Source organism: Muntiacus reevesi, chromosome 3, assembly GCF_963930625.1.
Source record: "Muntiacus reevesi chromosome 3, mMunRee1.1, whole genome shotgun sequence".
In the NCBI taxonomy this organism is placed as follows: Eukaryota; Metazoa; Chordata; class Mammalia; order Artiodactyla; family Cervidae; genus Muntiacus; species Muntiacus reevesi.
Window position 1 is genome coordinate 150,900,242 of NC_089251.1, and position 27,000 is coordinate 150,927,241.

The following is a 27,000-nucleotide window of genomic DNA, read 5'->3' on the forward strand; positions in this document are numbered from 1 at the left end:
TATGCTCTTGCCTGCGTGCTCAGTCACTTAGCTGTGTTCGACTCTTTCACCCCATGGACTATAAAGGCCCTATCTCCAAACAGTGTCACATTCTGAGGTACTGGGGGTTAGGACCTCAATGCATCAATTTGGTGGAAACACATTCAGTCCATAACAATCACCATCTCTTCTCAGTGTGTGGTGTTCAAGGATCAGTTTATTGAACTGTGTGGTCAGCAGCAATGACCACAGAATGATCAGGAGGTCACATGGGGATTTCCCACTCGAGGGATGAGTGGGAAGGACATGCACCTTTGACATGACTGTGAATGACTTTAGTAAATAAGGTAGGATGAAAGGGTGTTTTGACTCCTGAGTTTTACCACAAAATCACAGATGGTACCGTCTGTTCCTCAATACCAGGAATTTCTTGTTGCTTGTACCACAGAGCCCGAGACCCAGTAAGCATAGCTGAATGCTCTTGCTATAAGATGATTCAGCAGATAAAGAATCTGACTGCAATGCAGGAGACACAGGAGACATGGGTTCAATCCCTGAGTTGGGAAGATCCCCTGGAGAAGGAAATGACAACCATCTTCAGTATTCTTGCTTGGAGAACCCCATGGACAGAGGAGCCTGGTGGGCTACAGTCCATGGGGTTGCAAAGAGTCAGATGCGACTGAATGACTAAACACACAGTGCTAGCCGGCAAATCTGACCTCAGGTGCGAGGGTCACAATCTATTTAGGGGCAAGAGAAACACAAGGGACAAGTGTAAGTCCTGCACCTAGTAACAGACGGCAAAGAGGTGACCAGGCTGGGAGCAGGAAGCAGAAATCAGTAAAGATTTGTGACTTCTGGAGGGTGTGACTTTGTCAAGTTGGGGATTTATGAATAGGTGCTGATGAGGAGGATGGTGAAAAGCCTGCCTCTTGAGAAACCTGCATGCAGATCAGGAAGCAACAGTTAGAACTGGACATGGACCAACAGACTGGTTCCAAATAGGAAAAGGAGTACAACAAGGCTATACATTGTCACCCTGCTTATTTAACTTATATGCAGAGTACATCATGAGAAACACTGGGCTGGAAGAAGCACAAGCTGGAATTAAGATTGCCGGGAGAAATATCAATAACCTCAGCTATGCAGATGACACCACCCTTATGGCAGAAAGTGAAGAGGAACTAAAAAGCCTCTTGATGAAAGTGAAAGAGGAGAGTGAAAAAGTTGGCTTAAAGCTCAACATTCAGAAAACTAAGATCATGGCATCTGGTCCCATCACCTCATGGGAAATAGATGGGGAGACAATGGAAACAGTGTCAGACTTTATTTTTGGGGGCTCCAAAATCACTGCAGATGGTGACTGCAGCCATGAAATTAAAAGACGCTTACTCCTTGGAAGGAAAGTTATGACCAACCTAGACAGCATATTAAAAAGCAGAGACATTACTTCGCCAACAAAGGTCTGTCTAGTCAAGGCTATGGTTTTTCTAGTGGTCATGTATGGATGTGAGAGTTGGACGGTGAAGAAAGCTGAGCGCCAAAAAATTGATGCTTTTGAACTGTGGTGTTGGAGAAGACTCTTGAGAGTCCCTTGGACTGCAAGGAGATCCAACCAGTCCATCCTAAAGGAGATCAGTCCTGGGTGTTCATTGGAAGGACTGATGCTGAAGCTGAAACTCCAATACTTTGCCAACTCATTCGAAGAGCTGACTCATTGGAAAAGACCCTGATGCTGGGAGGGATTGGGGGCAGGAGGAGAAGGGGACGACAGAGGATGAGATGGCTGGATGGCATCACCGACTCGATGGGCATGAGTTTGAGTCAACTCCGGGAGTTGGTGATGGACAGGGAGGCCTAGTGTGCTGCAATTCATGGGGTCGCAAAGAGTCGGACATGACTGAGCAACTGAACTGAACTGAGGCAGAGGTAGGAAAAAACAAGACATGAAAAGACTTACCAGCCTAGCAGGGACTGGTTAGAGCAGAGGGCTTGTGACCACAAGGAAGTCTGGTTTAAAGCAGTGATGGGAGAGGGAAAGGTCTGCAGTTGTAAAGGTGTGTGGTTAGATGGGATTCGTGACAGAAGGGAAAACAGACTGAGTGTGAGGCGAGCTCACTATTGATCAAACGTTGACTGAGAAGGTCCAGAATTACACACACATGCACACACACACAGACACAACAGAAATCACCACCATACTGCAGGCGTGAGACTTCTGCAGGTTACTGGCCCAGTGCTAAGCCTTTTAGGAACCACCACGTGTTCCTGAAAGAAAAGATGAAAACAGTCTTGCTGCTTGTGTATTCTTAGATAACGATAGCTGAAAAATTCATTTCAGCATGCAGCTTTTTCTCCATCTTAACTTTAGGCTTCTCTTGTCAGTCCAATTGTTAGCAACAAGAAAGTAGATAGATGAAGGCAATATTCTCCCAAGTGACAAGGTTAAGGGAATAGACACATTAAACTGGGCAGTTAAGTAACAACAAGAAGATTTTTGTTAATCATTTTATGGACTTATCTTGGGAAAAATACAATATGGAAGAGGAAATGGATGCCTTGATGGGAATTTGCTTGGAGAAGTCTGTTAAAAAACGATTCCCCTCCCAGTATATGTTCCCAATGGTGGTGGTGTTCAGTCACTAAGTTGTGGACTCTTTACAACCTAATGGACTGTAGCCCTCGGGGCTCCTTTATACATGGGATTTCCCAGGCAAGAATACTCGATTGGATTGCCATTTGCTTTTCCAGGGGATCTTTCCAGACCAGGGATCGAAGCTGTTTCTTCTGCATTGACAGGCAGACTCTTTACCAAGCCCTATTTTTCCAAACAGTCAGTTCAGTCGCTCAGTCGTGTCTGACTCTTTGTGACCCCATGAACTGCAGCACGCCAGGCTTCCAAAAGTCTTATACAATTATTAAAATACCCTTCAACTGTGTCTTCCACGAGACTTGCTACTTTTTCTTTCCCTTGAATATATAACAGATCCTGAGTGGCTTGCCGAGGGGCTTTCGTCTTTTCCCTTAGCACCCTATATGCATAAACAGCCTTTCATCTTATTTGGACTCTGCTTACTGACTTCAGTCACGCCTCAGTTCAGTTCAGTTCAGTTCAGTCGCTCAGTCGTGTCCGACTCTTTGCGACCCCATGAATCGCAGCATGCCAGGCCTCCCTGTCCATCACCAACTCCGGGAGCTTACTCAAACTCATGTCCATCGAGTCGGTGATGCCATCCAGCCTCAGAAGACTTCAATTCGCTGGAGCAGACTTGATAGGTGGAGCGCAAGTTCCATAAATCCCCAAGCGATGTTGATGTTTGCCAAGTTATAGCAAACGGAGTCTCCACTGGCCGAGTGTGTTCAGGTGATAAGGGAGATGACTGGCAACAGTCTGAAAACAGGCGCAGAAGTTTGGGAATGAGTCCGAAGCAGTGACTAATTTTGCTTCTTCCCGGTCCCTAGTCTGCAGATACTCAGTCCTCGTGGATTGACCGCTCTGAAGGCCGGGGTGCACTCGGCTGGAGTTGCAGCCGGTTGCGCGGTCAGACTACGGCCCACCTCCCTCCCGCCTCGCTGTATTTGCTGGAGCGCCCCACCTGCTGTGCAGCTCCGCCTAGCCTCCGACCGGCGCCGGCCGCGCCCCTCACCGCGGAGCCCTGCCCCGCAGCACGCGCTGCAGGCCGGCGCCCCGCCCCTCCCGTCACGTGACAGCCCAGCCCTCCGCGCGCGCTCGGATTGGTTCTCGAGACCGATGGGGTGGGTTCTAGCCTGCAGCCCTGCCCCGCAACGCGGCTGCAGTTTTCAAACCTCAACTGTACGCTCCCGTCACCGTCTTCGCCGCCGTAGTCGGGAGCCACCTCGCTGGGGAGGTCAGGTCACAACTGTTGGCCGTTGTCCGGAAGGGTGAAAGTGGGTCCTGCCACGCTCGGAGCTGCCCGGCACCTCAAGGGGCTAGAGCTGGAGAACGCGTCCTGTCGCGGCCACCTGCGTGGGGCGGGATTGGAGCCCCCTTGGAGGGGGCAGCCGCGGAGAACCTGCTGCGGCCCGAGCGGTCAGTGTCTTCCGCCTCGCGCGTCCTCGGTCCTGCTGGGTTTGGCGGGTAGGCTCGATGCTGCGACTCCAAACCTCTAAAGCAGCCCTCTTTCCGGGTGGAACGGAGACCCACGACGTGGGAGGGGTCCCGGGGAGGGATGCCGGCGGTGTGGGCGGACCCGGGATCGGCTCAGACCTCCGGCCTGGGGAAGCTGGGCTCAGACACCGTCGTCCCGGGCGGCCCGACTGCTCCGGACCGCTTGCCGTATCCCGGCTGGAGTCCTGCTTCCCAGGTTCCTTTGGGTGAGGCGCTCGGGGCGGCGGCTGGACCTCCCAGTACCTTTCTCAGCCGGGTCCGTGTGTGTGTGCGTGCGTGTGTGTTTGTGTGTGTGTGGCCCGGTCTCTCCCCGGGTCGCATCCCGCGGGAGCCGCCTTCGCCACCGGCTCGCTCGCGTCCTTTCCACGGCGCGTCGACGTGGTCCCTTCAGGTCCCACTCGAGTTCACAGCTGGGGTGTGGGGCCCAGGACGTGTTCACGTCTGGACTCATGGACACGTCCTGCTCACAGCTGCCTTTCGTCGGGAGAAAGTTTGTGCTCATCTTGTGGGACATTTTCAGTTACTGCTTGTGAACAGATTTTTTAAAGTCAGTGAAGAGAGAAGTCGAGTTGCAGTTGTTTCCGTGATTTCCTGCGATCTGGTTTTATTTTGACGCCATGTAATACAACTGCGTGACGGCTACGGTTTTGACATTTACACAGCTCTGTTTTATGTAGGGAAAGCACTTCATTTGAATTCCCTTAGAGACGAAGCTGAAAGAGACTGGGCGGCTGGTAGCTGATGTTAGTTCTTCCTCTGGCTGTGATGGGACAGAGGCCATATAACATCAGTCTGCAAATTGAAATTAAGGAAAAGAAAGCATTTTAAAGCCACATACTGATAAGATTTCAATTCTGTTAGCTCTGTGTGTCACATTTGCTGATTGTTTTGCCAGCGTGTACTGTTTACATCTCTGGTACTGATGATATGCAGTGATGTATGATACATTGATCGCCCCTTTAGGTTCTCAAGAGTTTGAGAATGTGTGCCCTGAGACAGCATGGTCTACTGAGAAGGCTGGGCAAGTGGCTGCATATATAACCTGGCATTTTGAGCCTGGGCACACAATCTTATTAAAAGATGATAAACCTACTTTGTCATTGATCCACCGCTAGTTTTATAGTAGATTGTCCAGAGGTAGTCTTCAGCAACTTCCAAAGTGTTTGTTTTACAAATTAAGCCACATGCCCATAAAATGATGTGTTTGAAAAAGTTGGTCCAAGAAGCAGTGTCCTAGTTTAAAACTCCTCTTCTTTCCTCTTCATCCTCCTCTGAGCTGATGTTCAGTTTTTAATTTTTTTTCTGTTTTAATAGCTGAAGTTATTAATAGCTGCTTTATTTTTGAGGTACCTATCATACATTTTACATCACTTTTCTAAAATATGGACTTGAAATTAAGGTGAGGTATATTTACATGACAATATATTCAAGTTTTAAAAGTAAAAATTGTGCTGTCGTAGTCCTTTCATTTTTGTCTGTGGACAGAATAGTTGTATATTCTCTTGGGCTCATTGAAAACTGAATTACTGATTGGCTAAGATAGAATCTGGCTTCCCTGATAGCTCAGTTGGTAAAGAATCTGCCTGCAATGCAGGAGACCCTGGTTCGATTCCTGGGTAGGGAAGATCCCCTGGAGAAGGGAAAGACTACCCACTCCAGTATCCTGGCCTGGAGAAATCCATGGACTGTGTAGTCCATGGGTAACAAAGAGTCGGACACGACTGAGCAACTTTCACTTAAGATAGAATCACTTTTCAGGAAAGTTGAGACTTGACTAATTGATCACTGTGTCAGAATATGAATAGCAAAACTGAAGAAGATACAGGCATTTGATGGCATGTTTCCAATCAAACAATTCTATCTTTAAACTTCCACTGAGAGTTATTTTTACTAGTGTTAAGTAAACATTTAAATACATTTTTAAATACTTGGTTTTTTAAGGTGTTTGATAATTATAAGAGAGAATTTCCTTATCAAAATTTCCCTGTTTTTACTTAGAGACCCAATTTTAAATGCAGGAATCAAGGAAATCCATTGCTGACACTTTCACTTAATCCTAAAATTGTCTTACAATTGCATGTATACTGTATTGCAGTGCGTATTGGCAGCTAAGTAAGACAGTGCTACTAGATGTATTGCTTTTAAAGGATTTTGGGGTTTTGTCTTTTTTAGGAATTCTTTGTGTTCTGTGGGTATTGGTTCTGTCAAAAACATTAACAATCATTTATGTATTTACTTTCCACTTGTGAAAACTTTAAATGTTTTAGTTATTTTAGTTTTTTACAATTTTGATGTCAAAATTCAGTGATTTTAAGTATTTTGTATTCTACAATAGACTTTTATCAAAGGATTTCTTTGACTATTTCAGTTCACAAATGTGTGTAAGAATTAAGTTACATATTTCTATATAAATTTGTTGTGACAAGTGTAATTTTCAGGACATCCTTTGTGAACTTTTGATTTTTTGGATTTATTTATTTATCATTTTCCCCAAAAATACATGTAACCTTGAACTTCAGGACCACTGTAAACATCTAAACTAGTGAGTTTCTTTTCATTTATAAATGTGTTGTGGTATCCTAGACCCTCTGCAACCTCTTTAAAAGAGGGAATAGTTATATTTTAAGCTTTAAAAATTTTAATATTAACAGTGAAATGATAGTTTCACCTTTAATCCTAGGATCATATTTCAGTTTTCATTGTAATACTTACTGAATAAACAGTACTTCAGAGATGCTATAAGTAAACAGTACTTTATTTTGCAACAGAAACTTAATTTTCCATCTGATGAATGAAAAGCACTGTATGTTTGTTGGCGCACTCTATTTCCGTTCTCAACATCTTTCCGTCCTGGTTCACGATTATAGGGTTTAACTCTCCTGAAGGTGGAAGAGACAGCACCTGGCCTTACTGAACTGACACAGAATCATGTCTAAGGTCATTACCTGGGACTTTAGCCCTTGGATAGTGTTTACTAGGCTGGTTAGACTAGAGTCAATTAGCTGGCTTCTTGTTGTGATTTTTTGAAGGATTAAATTCTTGGATTATACTTTCTATTCAGTCTTTAAAAAAAACAAACAAACTGATTAACCTGTTAGTAGAATATGTAGAAGGAATGGTCTGTTCCGTGAAATTGAGAATCATCATCGTCCCTTTCCCTACACCAGTACCTTTGCTTCTAGTTAGAAATGGATCCTTCTGCCACACTAGCAGAAAGTTCTTTATTTTGATGGATTCTAGACAAATAAATCTCCAGTTCCTCTGTTTCATAGGGAAAACTTGGTAGCTGTAAATGCTCATGCAGAAAGAAAAAGTTTTTTTTTTCCCTGTAATCTTATGCCTTACTTTGCTTTCCATTGCCTTTCAGATTTCTTCATGAGGATCTTAATTTATCAGTCCTTTTGCAGGACAAGTATCTGGATTTCATGATTGAAATAGCTCTTAAGATATTGATATTCTTAGCTGAAGTAGGGGGTATGATAACATCTGGCTACCTAGTCTGGAAAGATAGGTAAATGCAAGTAAATAATCTGTTGATATTATATTACAATACATGATATAATAATTTTATCTGTGTTTCCAGACTTCATGGCTATCCTGTTTAAAACTGAAGTTCTCTTATAGCAATTTAAAATATTTCTTATTTTATTTAGCCAGATATTGAATTAAGCAGAGATTAGCTGCATTTGAAGCCCCAATATTATAATTTCAAGATGGATCTCAAATTCTGCTAAACCCTCGAAGACATGAAATGTACCTAAAAATTCTTCTTGCTGTATCTCTTAATTCTTAAGAAATATTAACTTAATATTAATAATATTAACTTAATATTAACTTAATATTCAATATTAAGTTCAGTTCATCAGACATTTAAAAAAATTCCTACCAGGTGCCAGATACCATGCTGGGAGTTTAGGCCCAAAAGCAAGTAGTTGCTATCCTTTAGACACTAAATATAATCGCAGTCTAACTTGTTACATGTTGAGGTAAAGAGGTATGTCAAGGGTCCTCCTGTTTGAAATATGAAGGACAGGCATTAAAGACAAGCTGTGGGTTTTAGGCAAAGCTTCCTGGGGGAGTTGACATTCTTTGTTGAGGTAAGAAGATGAAATAAAAAGTTAACCATTTAAGGAAAGGTAGAAAAGATGTTCAGACAGAAAAGTGTAACAGAGATGTGGAGGCAAAATATGAGGTACAAGTGTGGCAGGAAATGAAGCTGGCCACGAAGGATTTTGTGTGTGTCTTGGTGTTAGGGCTTGAACTTGTAGTTAGTTACCAGGGAGCTAATGCAGGGATCAAAGCAGACAATTTAATTCTCTAGAAGTTTTTATTTATTGTCATATGATGTGTTAGATTTTATGAAACATTTTTATAAGATAACTTTGAGGTGGATATCATGTTGAGCGTTTTTAAATAGCGCTGTTTAGAGGTTTAAAGGGTTTTTTTTTTTTTTTTTTTTTTGGTCTTACTGTTGATCACATCACATTTGCTTTCTCTCTTCTAGTAAACTTAGGTCCAGATCAAGCCTAACATTTTCTCTCTTCCGTCCTTCACTGATCCCATTTGAATTCTTGTTGTAATTATTGTAATGAGAGTTAATGAAGAAAAAAATCTCTGCAAATAAACTTGAGATTGCATTATTCCTGGCAGTACTGTGTAATTGGAAGCTTTATTGTATCTTGCCTTCTTCTATTATCCTCGTACTGTTTTATTGCCTGATTATGTCTATAATTGTGTACCTACTCACACATACACAAATACACATTTTGCCTACTAAGTCCCTTGAGATTTTTTTTTTTATTAGTGTAGCCTAATAAAGTGTTATGGGCTTCCCATGTGGCTCTAGTGGTAAAGAACCCACTGCTAATGCAGGAGATGTAAGAAACAGGAGTTCGATTCCCGAGTCAGGAGGATCCCCTGGAGGAGGGCATGACAGCCCTCTCCAGTATTCTTGCCTGGAGAAGCCCCTGGACAGAGGAGCCTGGTGGGCTACAGTCTCTAGGGGCGCAAAGAGCCGGACACGGCTGAAACAGCTTAGCACACATGCACGGAGTAAAGTTCTTTGAAGTGATACATTGGTAATGTGGGCTTCCCTGGCGGCTCAGACAATAAAGAATCTGCCTGCAATGCCGGAGACACCAGTTCGATCCATGGGTTGGGAAGATCCCTTGGAAAAGGGAATGTCTACCTACTCCAGTATTCTTGCCTGGAGAATTCCATGGACAGAGGAGCCTTGCAGGCTACAGTCCATGGGGTCGCAAAGAACTGGACACAATTGAGTAACTCACACAGATTATTGGTAATTTAGAATTGGTTATAGGTCTGTGAATTATGGTAGAAAGCAAGAAAAGGTTGTTGATTGCTTGTTGGAAGCAAAGAGAATTTGGTGAGAAAGTTAGGAAGATGCAAAGAAAGACAGAAAATTAACTGATAACCTTCATGTACCCAGGATTTAAATCTTATGTAAAGGGTAGCATGGTGTTTGTGGAGGGATTGGTGGACAAAGGTGACATTCTTGCTCTGTTATATACAAAATTGGCCAAAGGATAGGAAATAGAAAAATATCTAGGCTGTGGCAGCTGGTGCAAGTCCTGTAAATAGAAGGAAGATACGGCATGCTGTATGGATCCCTAAAGCAGTTTGTAATATAGGTGTATTAGGAGTATGTAGGTAAGTTTAAAGTCTAACCTTCAGAAATGTGTTTTTCCTTTTTTCTGGGACATATCTTGTGTTTCCAGTATGTTCAGAGCCAGAGTGAAATGAAACACAATTCAAAAAATTATTTTTGTACCAGCACGTGTTTTAAAAACTGCTGATTGTCCAGTGCTGCTTTCAGCTGCATTTATAGCCATACAAATATACAAATATCTATAGGCCATTCATCCATTGTGATGACCAGCAGTACATGTGAGGGGAAAAAATCTGTTAGGGTAGAAGACTAAGCATACTCCAATGTCTAGTATTAGGAAATGCTATCAAGTAGCTTGATTATTAGGCCATGTTTATATTATCACGATTTGTTCCAGTCCTAAAAAAAAGCTATCTTTAATTTTCCTTCTATTAACTAAATAGGTATTATAAAACTTAACACCTGTTAGTATTATATTTAGATATCACACTTTGGATTTTTTTTAGAGGGATCCTGAGGTGAATTTGAATTTTCACAAGTAATATAACAATAAAGACATATATCTTAAGGTTACAAATTATTATTTATTCTATAGAACTTTGACATTAATTCAGAATTTATAAAATTGTTTTTTCTTGGTGGTATTAAACAGGGTATTGATTCTTGCTTAGTATTTACCCTAAATGCCTGTATGGTCTTTGCATAAGAATGGACCTGTTACTTGCATAATGAACACCGTCTGCTCTAAATAAATGCGGAGAAAACATTGAGGCCTTAAAAAATCTGAGCAATAATGGCTCATGTACTTTGAGCCAAGTAAACCCTTCATGTGTAAAGAGAGATGTTCTACTGTTGCACATGGGTTAGTTTCTGCATTTAGAGTCTAGTCATTTATATTCACAGCCATCTTTTTTAGCCAAAGGCATTTGTTAGTTTTTTGTCTATACTAGCTTGATGTAGATAACTTAAACAAAGGAGAGTATAAATACTGCCATAATTTCACAATCCAAAGATAACCACTGTTAATATATTGTCATAGTTTCCTGTATTTTCGTCTATTTTCTTTTATATTTAACAATATTACTTAAAACATATTTGAAAATTGTATGTAACAAACATATATACTTATAACAAAATTAACATACTGTGTATAAAATTTTGTCTTCCTTTTTTCATTATATGAGTTAAAATGTTTGAAAGCACAATTTTTATAAGGTATGTAATATCCTGTTATTTAGGTATATTTAAGCATTTCCTTGTTGTTAAACTTTGGGATGCATTCCCTCTGAAAGCTTTTTGGTTTTTTTCCACTATTATAAATCATGCTTCATTAAGCTTATCTTTGACAACATCTAAGATTCATACTGATTCTTTTGAAACTTGAGAGCAGAAAGTAATTATAAAATATATCTCTGTTTTACTAGATTCTTATCAATAGATTGCTTTTGAGCTGATGTATTACAGCATAAGATAAACATCTTAGATTCTAGAATCTAGGTGAGGTGAACATCTTAGAATCAAGAGCCTGCACTCTGTCTCTGGGGGTAAATTTGCTGTGTTCTTGTGCTCATGATTCCTAAGGCCTGATGTGGAACAGTTTTGGGAATGTAGCCCAGTTTGCATCTTTGATACAGGTATATCCCTTCTTTCTGTATGTATGCTAATAACATAAATATGATCATAAACATACAAACCTATAGACTTTTAAATTTAGGGAAAAAGTCTTAAAGCCCAAGAATGACCTGAAAAAAGAAACACTAAGCCTAGAAGTTGTAACCGTATTGATTTTTCAGAGAGGAGTGTGTGAGCAGCGAGACTGAGCGCCCTTGGAACTGAAGCAGAGAGCTCATCAGAACAGAGTAAAAGAGACAGATTTTAAGAACGAGTTTGAGCTAACTTGGGGTGAGAGTCTTGTGTGTGGACAGGGCACGGCTGTTCAACGGGGCAGGGGCCGTCCCTGGAGATCTCTCAGGGCGCCAGCAGTGTGTGTGGGTTGACCTCCACGATGTGCTTTCACGACTAGCGCTGTACCAGTCTCATCCTTCATGAGTTTGTGTTTTAACTTTTAGTATTTAGAGCACTGCAAGACAGATTCTATGATTCGTCCATACTTTAGGGGCAGCAGAATTGCAGCTTTCCTCGCTAGTAATCAGGAGAAATGCAAAGTAAACCACAAAACTGTCGGAATGGGGCACATGTTGGCAAGGAAATGATAAGTTGTCCTACCCAGGGCTAGCGGCATGAAAAGAAGGGACCAACTCTGTGATTAATTATTTATTTTTAATTCAAACAAAATAATAAGGTTGAAACCCCCGAGTATTTGTTATATTTGTATCCCTTCCGACACATTTGAAATATCACTTTCTTTCTTTTCTAAGAGTAGCTGTATTACTTTGCCAGGCTGCCTTAACAGAGTACTGTAGGTAGGGTGACTTAAACAACAGAAATTAATTTTCTTCCAATTCTGGAGAATAGAATTTTGAGATCAAGCTGTCAGCAGGCTTGGCTCCTCGAGGCCTTTCTCCGGCTTGTGAATGGCCTTCTCCCCATGTCTTCATCTGGTCTCCTCTGTGTGTTTCTGTATCCTCATCACATTTTTTAATAAAGATACTTGACTTGGCATATTGCTTTAAGGCCCACCCTCATGGCCTCATTTTAATTTAATTACCCATTTAAAGGCCCTTTCTCCTAATACAGTCACTTTCTGAGGTACTAGGGGATTAGGACTTCAAGGTAGGAATTTTGAAGGGAGGGACGTAATTCATCTCAGAACAGCAGCAAAGGTAAATGTCTCATAGCTGGTATGATGGATAAGTGGGATTCAGACTCAGATGTGGTTCAGTCCAAATGTTATTTTCAGAATGGTACTCTGCTAATTTTGGAACACTAGAGATGTACCTCAAAACTAGTTAGGTCTGTTTTTCCAAAGGCCAAGAGGAAAAAAGTGCCGACTTAAAAAGAAAACCAAGGAAATAGAGAAACTGAAAACACTCCCGTCTAATCACATTGTTCACTTGCTAAGGTGAATATAGGTGGCATTTGAATATAGGAAGGTATAGAACATGTAAAGTAGGAAATAAACAGAGGAGAAATGTGACAGAGAAGGAAAAAAGCTTAGGGATTCTTGTCAGAGTTGCTAGAAGAAGAATACTGGATCTTCTATGACATAGGCATAGCAGAAGGAAGTATCTAAAAATATGTAGTCTGTCATTATTATTATGAATTCAATTAATTGAAATAGTAGTTTTAATATTAAAACTGAATACTTATAAATATCATAAAAGTTCCAGATAAATATGAGCTTCAGATACAGGTTAGAACTCCAGAAAAGGGCTTTATGTGTAGTTGCTCACTCATCCGACAGAATTATAGAGCTCTTCATACATAGCAGGCTCTGTGCTGCGTTCTGAATCTAAGACCCATGAAACAAGTCTATTTCTCTTAGTGACTCAGATGTCAGTAATATACCTCACAACATGTGAATTCACCACTGTATTTGTTTGCCCAACAAACAAATTAAATTTAAAATTAAATTTAAAACAAATTAAATTACATTAAATTTAATGTAAAATTAAATTTAAAATAATTGTTTTTCTATGTTAAATTGTTATGTGAAGATACAACTTTAAAGAATCAAAGTTTTAAAATGAAATTGAATGATTGTATTACAATTGTAACTTTTTAAAAGATGGTAGGTCTTACAGGTGTTTTCAGTGGTTTTATTCTGAAATGAAATGCAGTAACTTAGTTCAAGTACCATAGGTGATACCAATTTATGTGTCTGCTCTGTTTTTCTTCTTTTTGGGTAGAATATGCTTTTAAATCTTCTTCCGTCTTTTTTTTTTTTTTTTGGTTGTACCTTATAGCTATATTTGGAGCTGTATAGTATAAGACATATCCTGTCTAAGATAACATCTTTTTTTTTTCTTAATTACATATGTTATACCGTGCATCTTCTCTTTTTTTAAACAGATAAAAATAAGTGACTGAAGAAGCCTTTCTGCGAGTCATCATGCTGAGGAGAAGATTTGATTGCCGAAGCATTTCAGGCATGCTAACTACCACTCCTCAAACTCCAATTAAAGTGGAAAACTTTAATAATTTTTACACACTTACATCTAAAGAACTGGGAAGGTAAGGAAACTTTTGATGTGTGTGTGTTTAAAATCACAGGATTTCTTTGTCTATACTTTTATAAAACTCACTTGATTATTATTTAGCAATGATTAGAAAGAAAAGTCCTCATCTCTGCTGATACTGTGCAGGGATCTAGTCTTAAGTGACCTGGAAATCAAATCCATGGAGGGTTAGTGAGCATGTATGATATATTGCACCTCGCTTCAGAGCCCGTGGTGGAAAGTCAGGGCTCTTACTTGAGGCTGTTCAAGGGAAGAGGCAGCTTAGCATAGTGGACTGTCACATCAAAATTTGGGGTTAACCATTTGCTGTTTGACCTCAAATTACTGTACCTCTCAGTTCTGTAGTTTCCTCATCTGAGAAGTGGGGATGAAAGTAATCATATATATTTTATATGGTTGTTGTGAGTCTTGAACAAGTTAATATTTATAAAATATTTAGTAGAATGCTATAAAGTTTTTGTTGAATAGCTTTTCTAATTCTTAGAATATTGTGCTGACCTAAAAAAATCTGAAGATTCTCCTCCTTCTCTTTTCTAAACAAAATGAATTAATTTATATTTGATAGTGTAATTCCATATGACAAACAGTGCATGATCTGTAACTAAAGTCTGTATTTATTTACACTGATACTGATCCGTTTTGGTTTAATGAAGGTGTAAATTCCTTCAGGCCAAGGAATGACCTGAGATTATGAGACCTACCATTTGAATATATATGAAAATTGCATAAGATATACCAAATAATTTTATATGTATTCAGCATTTTGAGCTTTAAATTTAAACTCTTAACAAAGGGAGGATGGTGATCATTTTCTGTCTTTAGTTTGATTTTTATGTTAAAATAGTAAAAGCCCATGTTTGTATTGATGGATGCACAGTAAAATAGTATGAATGATTTTTTGTCTTTGATAATCTCAATGTGAAAACAAAAATTGACTGAAACATGGCAAGTAATTCTGTTCGTGGTGGTCTTTTATGTCAAAGATGAAAGCAGGTCCTGGCTTTTTCACTTGTTAGATATTGGGAGCAGTCTTTCTTTGACAAAATAAGGGTGATAATATCTATGTCACAGACTAAGAACTAAATATGAAAGCATATTTATTTCATAATTCCAGGCATATTTATTTACTTAATTTTGTATGCAAAATATTTGGGCCTTTTAATGGTTTATGAAAAGATATAGTTTTTAAAAGCTTTCAGGGTATTTTCAAGAAATAGTTTAGCTCTGAGTCTGTAATTATTTCTCTTCGCATTACACAGGAAAGAGTAAGTGTTCTTTAGTTGACTATATCCTATTACTCATTAAATAGTCATAGAGTCTTTGCTTTGGAAGAACTTTAATGGTCAGTGGCCTTCTAATATAATTTTTTATGCAATGCAGCAATTTTTCCTGTAATTTTTCTGACAAGTTTTTTATCCAGCCTCAATTTGAATGTCTCAGGAATAGGGAACTCACTTCCTCAGAATATGCCTGTTCCATTTTGTGGGCACTTACACACAGAATTCTGTTTTCTGCTAATCTCTACCTAATATACATAGTTCCCCTTTTGTAGCTGCATATAATATCCATGTAAAAATCCTTTAGAGATTTGAATGTAGCTAAATGTTGCCAGTTTCCTTAGATGCTCATCTTATGAGCTGATTTCCAGACAGCTTCCTTGATCCATGTATCCTCTTCTGGATCACTTGTAGCTTTTTATCCTCAGTCTTAAAATGAAAAAGTCTAGAATGGATGCAATATTGTTAATATCTTACCATCCAAAATACAACAAAACTTTATTGAGATAACCTGTGTGGGAGCTAGAAGGACTGATTTTTTTTTTTCTTTGTTGGTTTTGGAGAACATAAACTTTGGGAACAATATTAACAATTTGAAATTGTTTTGTAAATGGGGTGCCATCATAAATCACAATCATAAACTTGACTCAGTTTATAACATTTTAGAGCAAAAATTCATGATAAACTGTGATGAAAACAAATTCAGATTCCTAATATTTCATCTTTTAATAACTTCATGAAAGAGACCTTTTTTCTTTTAGTTGATATGGCCTAATTGGTAAATATTGATATGTCTCATTAATAAACCTTGATAAATTGAAGTCATGACCTTTCATCTGCCATGAACTTGCTTTAAATTCTTTCAGTGTTTTACCAATTTTGATATTATCCCACACTTTTGCAAAGTGAAAATTAGGATCATAATCTTGATTCTTCTGAGACTTATATGTTTTGAAAATACAAACATAATTCTAGCATGTGATGATTACAAAATTATCTTTATAAATCAGTTTTTGAATTAATTTTAAGATGTTTAATGTTTTAGAATTTTTCTTTAAACAAATTAGAATAAGATACGTAAAAGTTAGCAGTTAATTTTTGACTGTTCTCAAAAAACTTTGCATTGTTCCTGTTTTTTAACATGTTGGGTAAGTTTTTTCCACCCCTCCCCCAACTGAATCAAGGTTTCATAGGACTTCTTGTGGTTAGAAGGGTGAGGCAGATGCAGAAATAAAACGTCAGCTTCCTTTGTGGCTTACCCTCCCCCCTCCTTTCACATTTTATTGTCTGTTCTAGAATGTAGAAGGGTAACTAACTAGACCTTTTAGCTGCTGGGAAATCTAGTTAGCCTTGCCCTTTTAGGTTATGCATTAAGTATTATTGTTAAGGGTTTTAAATTTTCCTAAATGTTTCTGTTAAATTTCATATAGGGACATTATGTGTTAAGTATTATTTTATGTGTGTGTTTAGGCTCTCAGTCGTGTCTGACTGTGCAACACCATGGACTGTAGCTCCCCGGGCTCCCCCGTCCATGGGATTCTCCAGGCAAAAATACTGGAGCGGGTTTCTATTTCCTTCTCCAGGGGATCTTCCTGACCCAGGGATGGAACCCACGTCTTACATCTCCTGCATTGACAGGCAGATATTTTACCACTAGCACCACCTGGAAGCCCTAACTATTATTTTGGATACTTCTAAATGACAATTAGCATTTTAGAATGGAAAACAAATACTTGGTTTTTTCCCCCTAAGTCATCTGATAATTATGGTAAAAGTATTTAAAGATCCTCTGGAGAAGAGAATGGCTACCCACTCTACTATTCTTGCCTGGAGAATTCCATGGACAAAGGAGCCTGGTGGGTTACAGTCCATGGGATCACAAAGTGTCAGACACGACTGAGTGATTGACACACATAAATGAATATGTGTGTAAAATTTTGAGTCTCAAAGAAGGTTTAAAAATGTAAATGCTTTAAGTACAGTATACAGAATAGTGCAGTGTATGGTACTGTATTAAATGCATAACTCTTGCATTCATTCAACAGATATTTCTATAATAGAAGCAGATGTTTCTGTTATGTGTTAGTTAGTGAAGTGTAGATTTTATGATTAATAATTAGGACAGATAGGGTTTTTGCCCTCATAGGGTTTTTACTTAGCGATGAACATTGGCAAATAAGTAGTTACCAATATTGTTTGGTCATCTTTGCTCTGCATTAACAAGTACTATTCTTGTAAGCCTCATGAGAGTACCTGAAACAGTTAAAGTGTTTATTATTATTTAATTTTGCTCTTTGTTTCTGAGAGAATTCTGGCTTGTAGATATAATTATAAAATTACAGCAGAACTTAACTGTTACAGCTGGTACTGTGAACTTTTTCAGATGTACAGAGTTCTTGGCTAACTAGCTTCTGTTTCCTAAGTTTTACAAGGTGAATTTCTTCATAAAACTTAAAATTTCCTTTTTGTTTTAGACAAATTTTCACTTCTGAATCTAAATAAGAATTGGCAGAAGTGAATCTACTTCTTTAAAAAAAAAAAAATCTTAAAGGAAGGAATTGTTTTGTCGTGGTCAGAATAGAAAGCTAGGATTTCACATCCCGCAATTTAAGTCATGGCAGTCTATTTCCATATATGACCTTTCATGAGTCATTTACTCTTAGTCTGACCCAATTTATCCAGTATAAAATCTATAAACATGGACACTTTGAATATAAAACAAAGGGACAGATTGACTTTTTTTGTGTGTGTGAGCTCATTGAAATGCTTTGATTTGTATTCCTTTTGCATATGGTGAGAAAATACAAATTAAACATTCTCAAATCTTAAATGAAAAGTTCTATCAAAAAATAAGTTTATGCATGCAAATTTTCTGAGTTGATATATATGTAGAAGAATCAAATTATAGCTTGACCACTTTCTTAAAATTTTTTTTTGCATTAGTAGCTATACCTTTTCATCTTGATTTCCAGTCAGTGCCTTTCATTGGCACCAATTTTGAGGAAATTAAGAATATAAAGAGTAGGGATCTTTGTCATTCTGCGCTTGACAATAGTAAGTAAAAATGATAAGCAATTTATTCTGTCCCTGACTTCTACCTCAAATTTAAAGTATATTAAAAATAGGTTTTTATTTTTACCTGATTTGTTGGTATTCAGTGAGTCATTTGAGCCTTAGGATAGAAGTTCTTAATTTTAAAACCCATGAACCAGGCTTAGGAAGTTTATGGATAGTCTTTGAAATCTAAAAACCCGCTGGAATTATATGTAAAGCTTTCTTTTTAAAGCATGTGTACATTTTCTGGGTAGGCAGTCAATAATTTTTATTAGTTTCTTAAAACAATCTGACTCAAAATAGCTTGAGTCTTTGGGAAACTAGATTTGGGAAAACTGTAGGCTTAGAATACTTGGGCTTCCCTTGTGGCTCAGCTGGTAAAGAATCTGCGTGCAATGTGGGAGACCTGAGTTTGATCCCTGGGTTGGAAAGATCCCCTGGGGAAGGGAAGTGCTACCCACTCCAGTATTCTGGCCTAGAATTCCATGACCCGTGTATAGTCCATGGGGTCTCAAAAGAGTCGGACACTACTGAACAACTTTCACAATCTTTACTTTAGAATACATAGGTTTGCCAGAGTCTTTCAAAAATTGGCTGAAATGTTGAACAATGTTACTGGATAGAGCTAAAACATGTTTATTCCTAAAACGATAAACATGACTTTAATAATGTGTTTGTACATAGCTTTTGATAACCGTGAATTTTCTTAGTTAATCATAAAGTGTCTTTGGATAAGTGTCTTTGGATATTTTCCGTAAGACATGTATACTTTTGATATATCTATTAAAGCTTTGTGGACTACTGAGCAATACTAACAGATACTCTGGTAACACAACTGACAAATTGTGATAAAAAGCTTCAAAGGTTGTCGAAAGTGATGTTGAGAGGCAAAATGTTTACACTAATAGAAGTAAACAAGACGAATACTCATTTTTGCATTTAAGTTTTTTCATTTGAAGGAAAGCTAAACTTTTTAGCAGAGGAGAATAGACCAAGATACATATCTTCTCTGGAATCTGCCAGACAGAATAATATTTACTCTATAGGATTGTTATCATACTTAAACAAAATAATTCATATCAAGAGTATGACATGGAGTTGGTGGGCAAATGAGATCTCTCCCTACAAAGGTAATGTATCATGTTAATGATATGATAGTGAAGAATAAATATAATTATGTCTTATATTACTTTTGCCTTTGTATTTTTGCGTGATGATACTATAAATTTTATAAAAGTACATGTAGTAATTGATTAGATTAAGAGAGCAAAGGTAAATTCCTAATGGCATGGATGTTTGAAAGGTTTGATAAAGTTATAACAGTATCTGTGTTAAACTAACTTTTGTTCTTACTTTCCCCCAGAGGAAAGTTTGCTGTGGTTAGACAATGTATATCAAAATCTACTGGACAAGAATACGCTGCAAAGTTTCTGAAAAAGAGAAGAAGAGGACAGGACTGTCGCGCAGAGATTTTCCATGAAATTGCAGTACTTGAATTGGCAAAATCTTGTCCCCACGTGATTAATCTTCATGAAGTCTATGAAAATACAAGTGAAATCATTTTGATATTGGAATAGTAAGTATACTCTTTAAAAAATTGAAGTAAGTTTGCAGTACCTATTTGAATTGGTGGGTAAGGTTGCTTGAAATGTCAAGAACAAGAATGATAAAAGTATAACAAGAACTTGTAAAGATTCCTGTTAATAAAATATTAGAGGAACATAGTATATATTCATATATTTTCAGAAAACTTATAATGTGTAGCCTCACACAGATACCCCAAAATGAATTAAACAGCATTCAATAAACAAATGACAATACAATGTTTATAGTGAAATTCCATTGCCAATGGTACAGAAAATAGACTGTTTTCTGCAAAACAGTCTGATGGGCAGATAGGATTGAAATAATTTGTGTATTCATTTATTTGGAAAGCACATCCAGTGAAGCTACCCAAGGAGAATAAAAAGATAAACTTGCATGAATGAAAGGTAAACCATGTAGTTTGATTTTAATCTTCTACATGTTAAATTTATTGTGTTATGGGAGTTTTTTAAATGATATTCTTGACTTTCTTACTAATTTCTAAACTGTGCTTTAGAAAGCTGTAAAAGACAAACGTAGATGTAAGTAGTATATAGTTCACAGATTTATGTGACAGCGTAACTATACTAAAGTACAGTTATCACATCCATTCACAGATACACAACACATACACAAGCACATACGCAAAAAACATAAATACTCCAAATTTCTGAATTTTTTCTTCTCTGTAGTCACTGGTCTGGGTGCCTTGTTTTAACAAAGGGTCTGTTAGTCTGTTGCTCTTCACTGCTTTCCATTTATGCTTCCAGTTTCTGCTAACTCTTGCTTCTTGTGTTATCGTTTCTTCTCCTCCTTTTAACTCCTCTTCGTTTTCTGCTTACCATAGCTTCATCTTTGGAAAGCTATGGTAAATTATGGTAAAGAGCTTTCCCTCTTTTGTGGGAAAAATGGTAGTCCTACAGAAGACATTGGTTAGCTGGTCAAACTAAGAGGTAGAGACAGTGTGATTGGCTGACAGTCACAGGGTGTTTGATCTCGTTACTGAAATAAACACACCCAAACCCCTTAGGATACTTTTCCTGGTATAAAAGTAACATCTATTTATTGTGTTAAATTTAGAATGTATAGAAAATAGAAATCATTTGTAAACAGCAGTTACTTTTATGACATATTACTCTATTTTGAAATAATTTTATTTTTCTAGGTATGTATACTTTCAGAAACAAAATTGTGATCTATTAAGTGTATGGTATTATAATCCTTTTTTTCCACTTAAGAATATGTTGTGTGCATTTATATATATATACATATGTGTATATATATATATATAATATAGTGTTTCTAAAAATGAGTTTTAATTTAGCAAAGATTTTTAAAGTTGACTTCATAATCAGAGTTTAACAAGCAGCCCCCAAATTCAGAAAGGCTGGATGTTGGCTAGATTTGGAATTAATATTTGTTGACTCATTATAATAATAGCTAATATTTATTGAATATTTACTATGTGTCAGACACTGTCTTAAATACTACAAGTGATCTGCTTTGATCCTTATGACATCTGTTGTACTCGGTACTTGATGTGACTTATCTGATTTAATTCCTAGAGCAAGCCAGTGAAGTTAGAGCTGTCATTTTTTGTTATGTATCACTGTGTTACAGTGGAAGAAACAGAAGCATGTTTTGTCCCAGCTCAGGTAACTAGTTAGGCAGCGTCTGGATGGAAGTCAGGCTGCTTGTTTTAGCAGGTACTTCCACAGGCAGCCTGCTGTCTTCTTATGTCTAGGCATTGGGAAGTGCTTTACATGTGTTTTCTCAAGTGGTTTTCTTATATTTTATTTTGAACTTTAGAATTAATGAGAATTCTGTCTATTGAATTAACTTTAGAGATTGTAATGTCAGTGTTGGTATATAAAAAATTATGAAGTGTTCAAGAATGAATTTTTCATCTAAGCATTTTATGCTGCCATATACTGCTGGATACTGAAGAATTTAGATCTTTCTGGTATTTCCCATAGTTTTGGGTATTTTCCATATTTTAAGAGTGGCTAGGGATCCATATTCCATACAGTTTTCTTTCAATTTCTAATTATTTGGTCTGATTTCTTATCAGATGTGTCTTATAAAGGGCCTAGCAAAGAACTCATTCTAAGAGAATCTGAAGTATCTCTTCATTTTCTTATTTGCTTACGATTGCATGATTAACCTTATCTGTAGTGTCCTTGCAGGAATATATTTTGACCACTTGTTTTGAGAAGATTCATTTCATTAAAGCTAAATAACATAACCAGAAAGGGGAGAAGTGAGGTATCCTCAGTAGCTTGGCCTGCGGAATCCCTCTCCCCTCAGGAGACCTTGAGCAGGGTTACGACAAATAAACACCTGATGTGTAAACTGAGGGGCCACATGGGTAGTCTGAACATTAGCTATTCACAAAGATTAGTTTCTTTTTTAGATGAATGAATTTCTAATGTTGTCTTCTGGTACCTAACTTTGGAGGTCACTATTACATGTTTTATAGCAAAGTAAATTTTTCATACTCAGATTGTCTTTACTATGAAACCTTGAAGTCAGGTCTTGAAGTTAGTTTCTCATGAACTTCCTGGGAGTTTGGGGGGCTGGAAGTCATTGAGACAGGCAGTAAACACTATTGAAGCATGCCCACGGGTGCCTTAGCAGCTGTCCCAGAGATTTCTCTGAAACACTGTCAGGTGTCAGCAACAAAGCCCTGCAGCTTCTGATCGGCACGCTCTGTGCAGATGACCTCATGGCCTGGTTACCTCTGCAAGTGTGAAGGCTCAGTCCTGTGATTTTCAGTGAGACTCAGATTTGTGACCACTGATTCTTTTTCCTTCTTGTGACTCCAGATATACATGACATGCTTCTTCCTCTTGACAGTCACCAAGACTAATGAATTGCACTTTGAGCTGCTCTGAAGAATGACTGTCTATTCCATTATTCATTCATTCAACAGACACTTACTGCGTACCTTCTATGTGCCAGACACTCTTCTTGTTGCTGTGGATACAGGAGTGAACCAAAGGGAGGAAAATAGTGTTCTGTGAAATAAATGAGTTTCTGATTTATCATATAGAGTTGGCTTTACTTGAGATATTCCCAAACATACCTTATAAATTTTTATTAATAACCATCTAGATTTTTTTGCATGATTTCTGACAGTTTTTATCTCATTCATTTAGATTTAGTCCTTAGAAAAAAATCTGTTGAGTTCAGTTATATCTCTGTTTTACAGATGAGGAAGCTCAAGTAAGTGATTGACCCTAAATTATATTGCTGGCAAATAGCAGATTTATGATTTAACTTTCAATCATTTGATTTCAAATCTAGGAATTTTTCATTATGTGTTTGTTGGCATTTAGATTTTCAGCTCTTATAAACAAAGAAAAAAAAAATTGGGTTCTGGCCCCAACTATTCTTTGTAAAGCTGCAACACAGGATGTTGGTTAAGAATGTAGATTCTCATCCATATTATACAGAATCAGATTCTGCCCTCTCACTTAATTTCACCTCTTTGTATTTATTTCTTTATCTATAAAATGGGAATGGTAGCCATGATTCACATGATTGTCTTGAGAATCAAAATATTTATCTATATACAGATAACAGGTATGTTTATATATAATGAATAAATGAGTAAAATAGAGCAGAGCTGAGCTCATAGGTGAATACTAGCACCCAGACTTTAAACTATTCTTGTCATTTATTTTATTTCTTAAAAATCCTTCCCAGCACCATTCACTGCCCCCCATTAAATGTGTATATATAGAGAGATTAAAGTTTAGGTGGCCATATATTTTACTTAAAGGTATATAGTATTTAAAAGTTGTCATTTTTAGATCAATGATTTTTCAAGTTTCTATTCTTTGAATTTTATTTCAGTGCTGCAGGTGGAGAAATTTTCAATTTGTGTTTACCTGAGTTGGCTGAAATGGTCTCTGAAAATGACATTATCAGACTCATTAAACAAATACTTGAAGGAGTTCATTACCTACATCAGAATAACATTGTACACCTCGATTTAAAGGTAATGTCATGTAGTTTTAAGTACCAATACATCTCTGTTCCTTCTCTGCTCTTGCTTTGCGCAACTAACTCAAACTGGTATTGAGAGGAAACAATAGGCCATGCTTGTCTAGACTGTGTATGTGCTACGTGGACTTACTTCTGTATTGATAGATAGAAGACTGCATGTGTGAGCAGCTCAGATTAATCACTGGGCTTTTAAAAACCATCATTACATATGTTCTAATGCTAACGTCATGTCACTCTATCCTGTTCTTACTGCCACACCTTGGACTTTTTGTCTTATAAAACTGTCTATCTCTGAAATACTTAATTTTTAGCTACCTCTTGAAGATAATCTGCTAGTCCTTACTCCTTTGCTCCCATTATACTCATTTATCTTTCTCTTGAGGCTTTTAGTCTTTTGGCTTCTCCTTTTCCCACACCCCGCCCCAGACCATTCAGGCCCCTTCCCAAACCCTGAGGTACCACTTCAGCCTCTCGTTTTACTATCCTTTCTCCTTATCCTTCCTCTGTAGCCATACAGGAACCTAGAAGTCTGGATCAAATCATCTCTCGTTGTTTGAACACTGGACTCCTCCCTTCCTGGACACTCTCCTTGTCATGGACCCTCCCATGCCTCTTTCTGTCTGAGGTACAGTCCTGGGGTAGTCAGACCCAGGACCGTACGTACCACTGTACTCAACCATTAGCTCTTTCTGGGTGTGAATGCGTTTTTATTTGTTCATGCCTTCTTTTCATGCTATTCTCTAGACCACTTTTCTCACTGGCATGCTTCTGTTTAGCCTTCAGGATTCACCTTAAGCATCATCTCTACTGCAAAGCCTTCTTGGACTTTCTTATGGGCAGAAAATTAAGCAGTCTTTACTACCGAGTATTCTGTATATCATAATCAGTTAATCAATCAATGTATCCATATTTTTTAATTAAAACCAAGAATACTCTTGAAGTGTATTTTTTTACTTATCATTGACTCTATAGCTCCTCCTAAGTAGTAGTTCAGTAAATGTTTGGTGGATGACTCAATAAATGTTTAATAGCTAAACAAATTCTACTTAAGTTATCTCTGATTTGAGTTTAGTATTGTTTTCTTGTTTTATATTATTTATCATTTCTTGTTGTACTTTATTAGCCACAGAATATATTATTGAGCAGCATATATCCTCTTGGGGACATAAAAATTGTAGATTTTGGAATGTCTCGAAAAATAGGGAATGCATGTGAACTTCGGGAAATCATGGGAACACCAGAATACTTGGGTAAGAATTTCCTTTATTTTATATACCACTTTGAAATTTATTAATAAGTGATACCTATATAGAACTATTTTAGGGCATGTAACTCCAGGATATATTTGGTTCAAATATTTTAGTGCATTAAAATTCGATTTTGACATATTAAAATGAATTGTAGTGAATTGAGACAATCACAATTTACAGGACATTGGATATATAAGTTAAAAATTTAATGTTTGTGTATAAAAGCTTTGTACATAAAGAAAAATAGGTAAAAAGGAAGTTAGGAAGCAGAAGAAAATGAAAAAAGAGGAAAACTGAATCAGTGTTACTGCATTTAAAGCCTTTTTGTTTGATAGATGTCACTTTTACTTTTGTCCTAAGTGAGGCTTTTGCTGAGAGTTGTAAAAGGAGGATTTTTAAAAAGAAGGGTGTTAAGTAGAACCTATTATTAGATAATCTAGGAATATTGTACTAAATCAACAAATTAGATCATGGAGATGAAAGATGTTTTTAAGTCCTGTAAAGCAGCACATAAATGGTAAAGTATTTTAATTTGTAGTAACAATCTTTTTACACTTTTTTCTTGTTGCTCATATTGATATCCCTATGCAGGCATTGAAAAGATACGAGTAAACAGAACAGGTGCTACTGAGCAAGGGAGCTGACTTTCCCAAAATGAAAAACAAAACAAATTACTAACTTCTAAATGCTGATAGAGGCTACAGTGTCCTCAAATAATGATTGTAATTATATATAATATAGTTCACAGAAGTATGTGAGAAGGTAGCAGGTGGTGCAGTGGAGGCTGACAATATATGTGACTCAAAGACTTTATTAACCAGACTGTTATGCTTTAGATAACAGTCTCTCTTTGGAGAAGTTATGAAACCATACTGTGAAACTAAAAAGTTATTCAAGTATAGGTACTAGTTTGGACTCTACTAATTTGAAATTTATAGTAATGTTCTGAAAGTATAGAGAATTTATGTTGTACCATTAAATTTTTTTGGCGAGGAGGGGGGCCGGGGCAAAGGAGGAGACTGGAAAATTAATTGCTTAGGAAACTAGGTTTTAGATAGTTTAAAAGGGATATTTAATCTACTTGAAAATCTGAAAACACTTCCAGGAAGCTGGTTTGTTCATAGTGTCATTTTTGAATGCATATGAGTCTATTTACCCTGAAAAGAAAAACCGAAATCATTCTAATAAAATAACTCAAACTAATTCCTAACAGAGTAATAAAACTAAAATTGTAAAAAGATTTGAGCTTCCAACGTTTTACTTCTTCCTAATTGCTTTTTCTGAGGTTAATCTTAATCGTTTTAAAAAAAATACTGCATAGCTACTGGTTACTCCCAGAATATAATTGGTGCTTTTGAACCATCTGGTTATATAATTTTCTCAACATTAGGTATATCTAAATGTCCAATCACAGGATAATAAATTCTGTGCTAAATTTCTGCTGATATATTGGTAATTCTTTAAAATTAAATCCAGTTTACTTCAAAGTAACTGTCATGTTTTTATATTTGTCAGTATTGAATTTGAATTTTATTTTCTCTTTCAGCTCCAGAAATCCTGAACTATGATCCCATTACCACAGCAACAGATATGTGGTAAGATTTTGTTAATTACTTGTATTCCTTTATTAAAAGCTGGTTAATACATATTCTGTGGTTCTTTGGTTCAAAATGTAAATAGTAAGGCTATCTTTAAAAGATTTTATTTGAATATCATTATTATGCCACAGGAAAACATTTACCTGTTCATTCTTTTTTAATAAGTTTGGCTCTGAGCCAAAGTACAGGAATAAATAGGAAAATCCCTTTCCCGGAGGAAGACTCCTTCTGGTAAAAGAACAAATTAGTCACAGTACTGTGCGTGCTATATTTTCTATAATAAAGATAGAATGCTATTTAACAACCATGGAGGAAGCAGCGGGCAAGCACCAGATGGGAGACATATGATC

At 37.3% G+C, this 27,000-nt stretch overlaps 1 protein-coding gene across 1 annotated transcript in view; it reads left to right on the plus strand.

The window, feature by feature from the left end:
- Positions 1-3,792: 3,792 nt before the first annotated feature.
- The window catches only part of STK17B (serine/threonine kinase 17b), a 29,655-nt gene continuing 6,447 nt past the window's right edge, over positions 3,793-27,000 (plus strand). The window contains exons 1-6 of the mRNA XM_065930919.1: positions 3,793-4,030; positions 13,710-13,871; positions 19,571-19,783; positions 23,650-23,794; positions 24,926-25,052; positions 26,599-26,647. Coding sequence (XP_065786991.1) covers positions 13,750-13,871; positions 19,571-19,783; positions 23,650-23,794; positions 24,926-25,052; positions 26,599-26,647 — 656 coding nt within the window. The 5' untranslated portion in view covers positions 3,793-4,030; positions 13,710-13,749. The remainder of the gene's footprint in view (positions 4,031-13,709; positions 13,872-19,570; positions 19,784-23,649; positions 23,795-24,925; positions 25,053-26,598; positions 26,648-27,000) is intronic.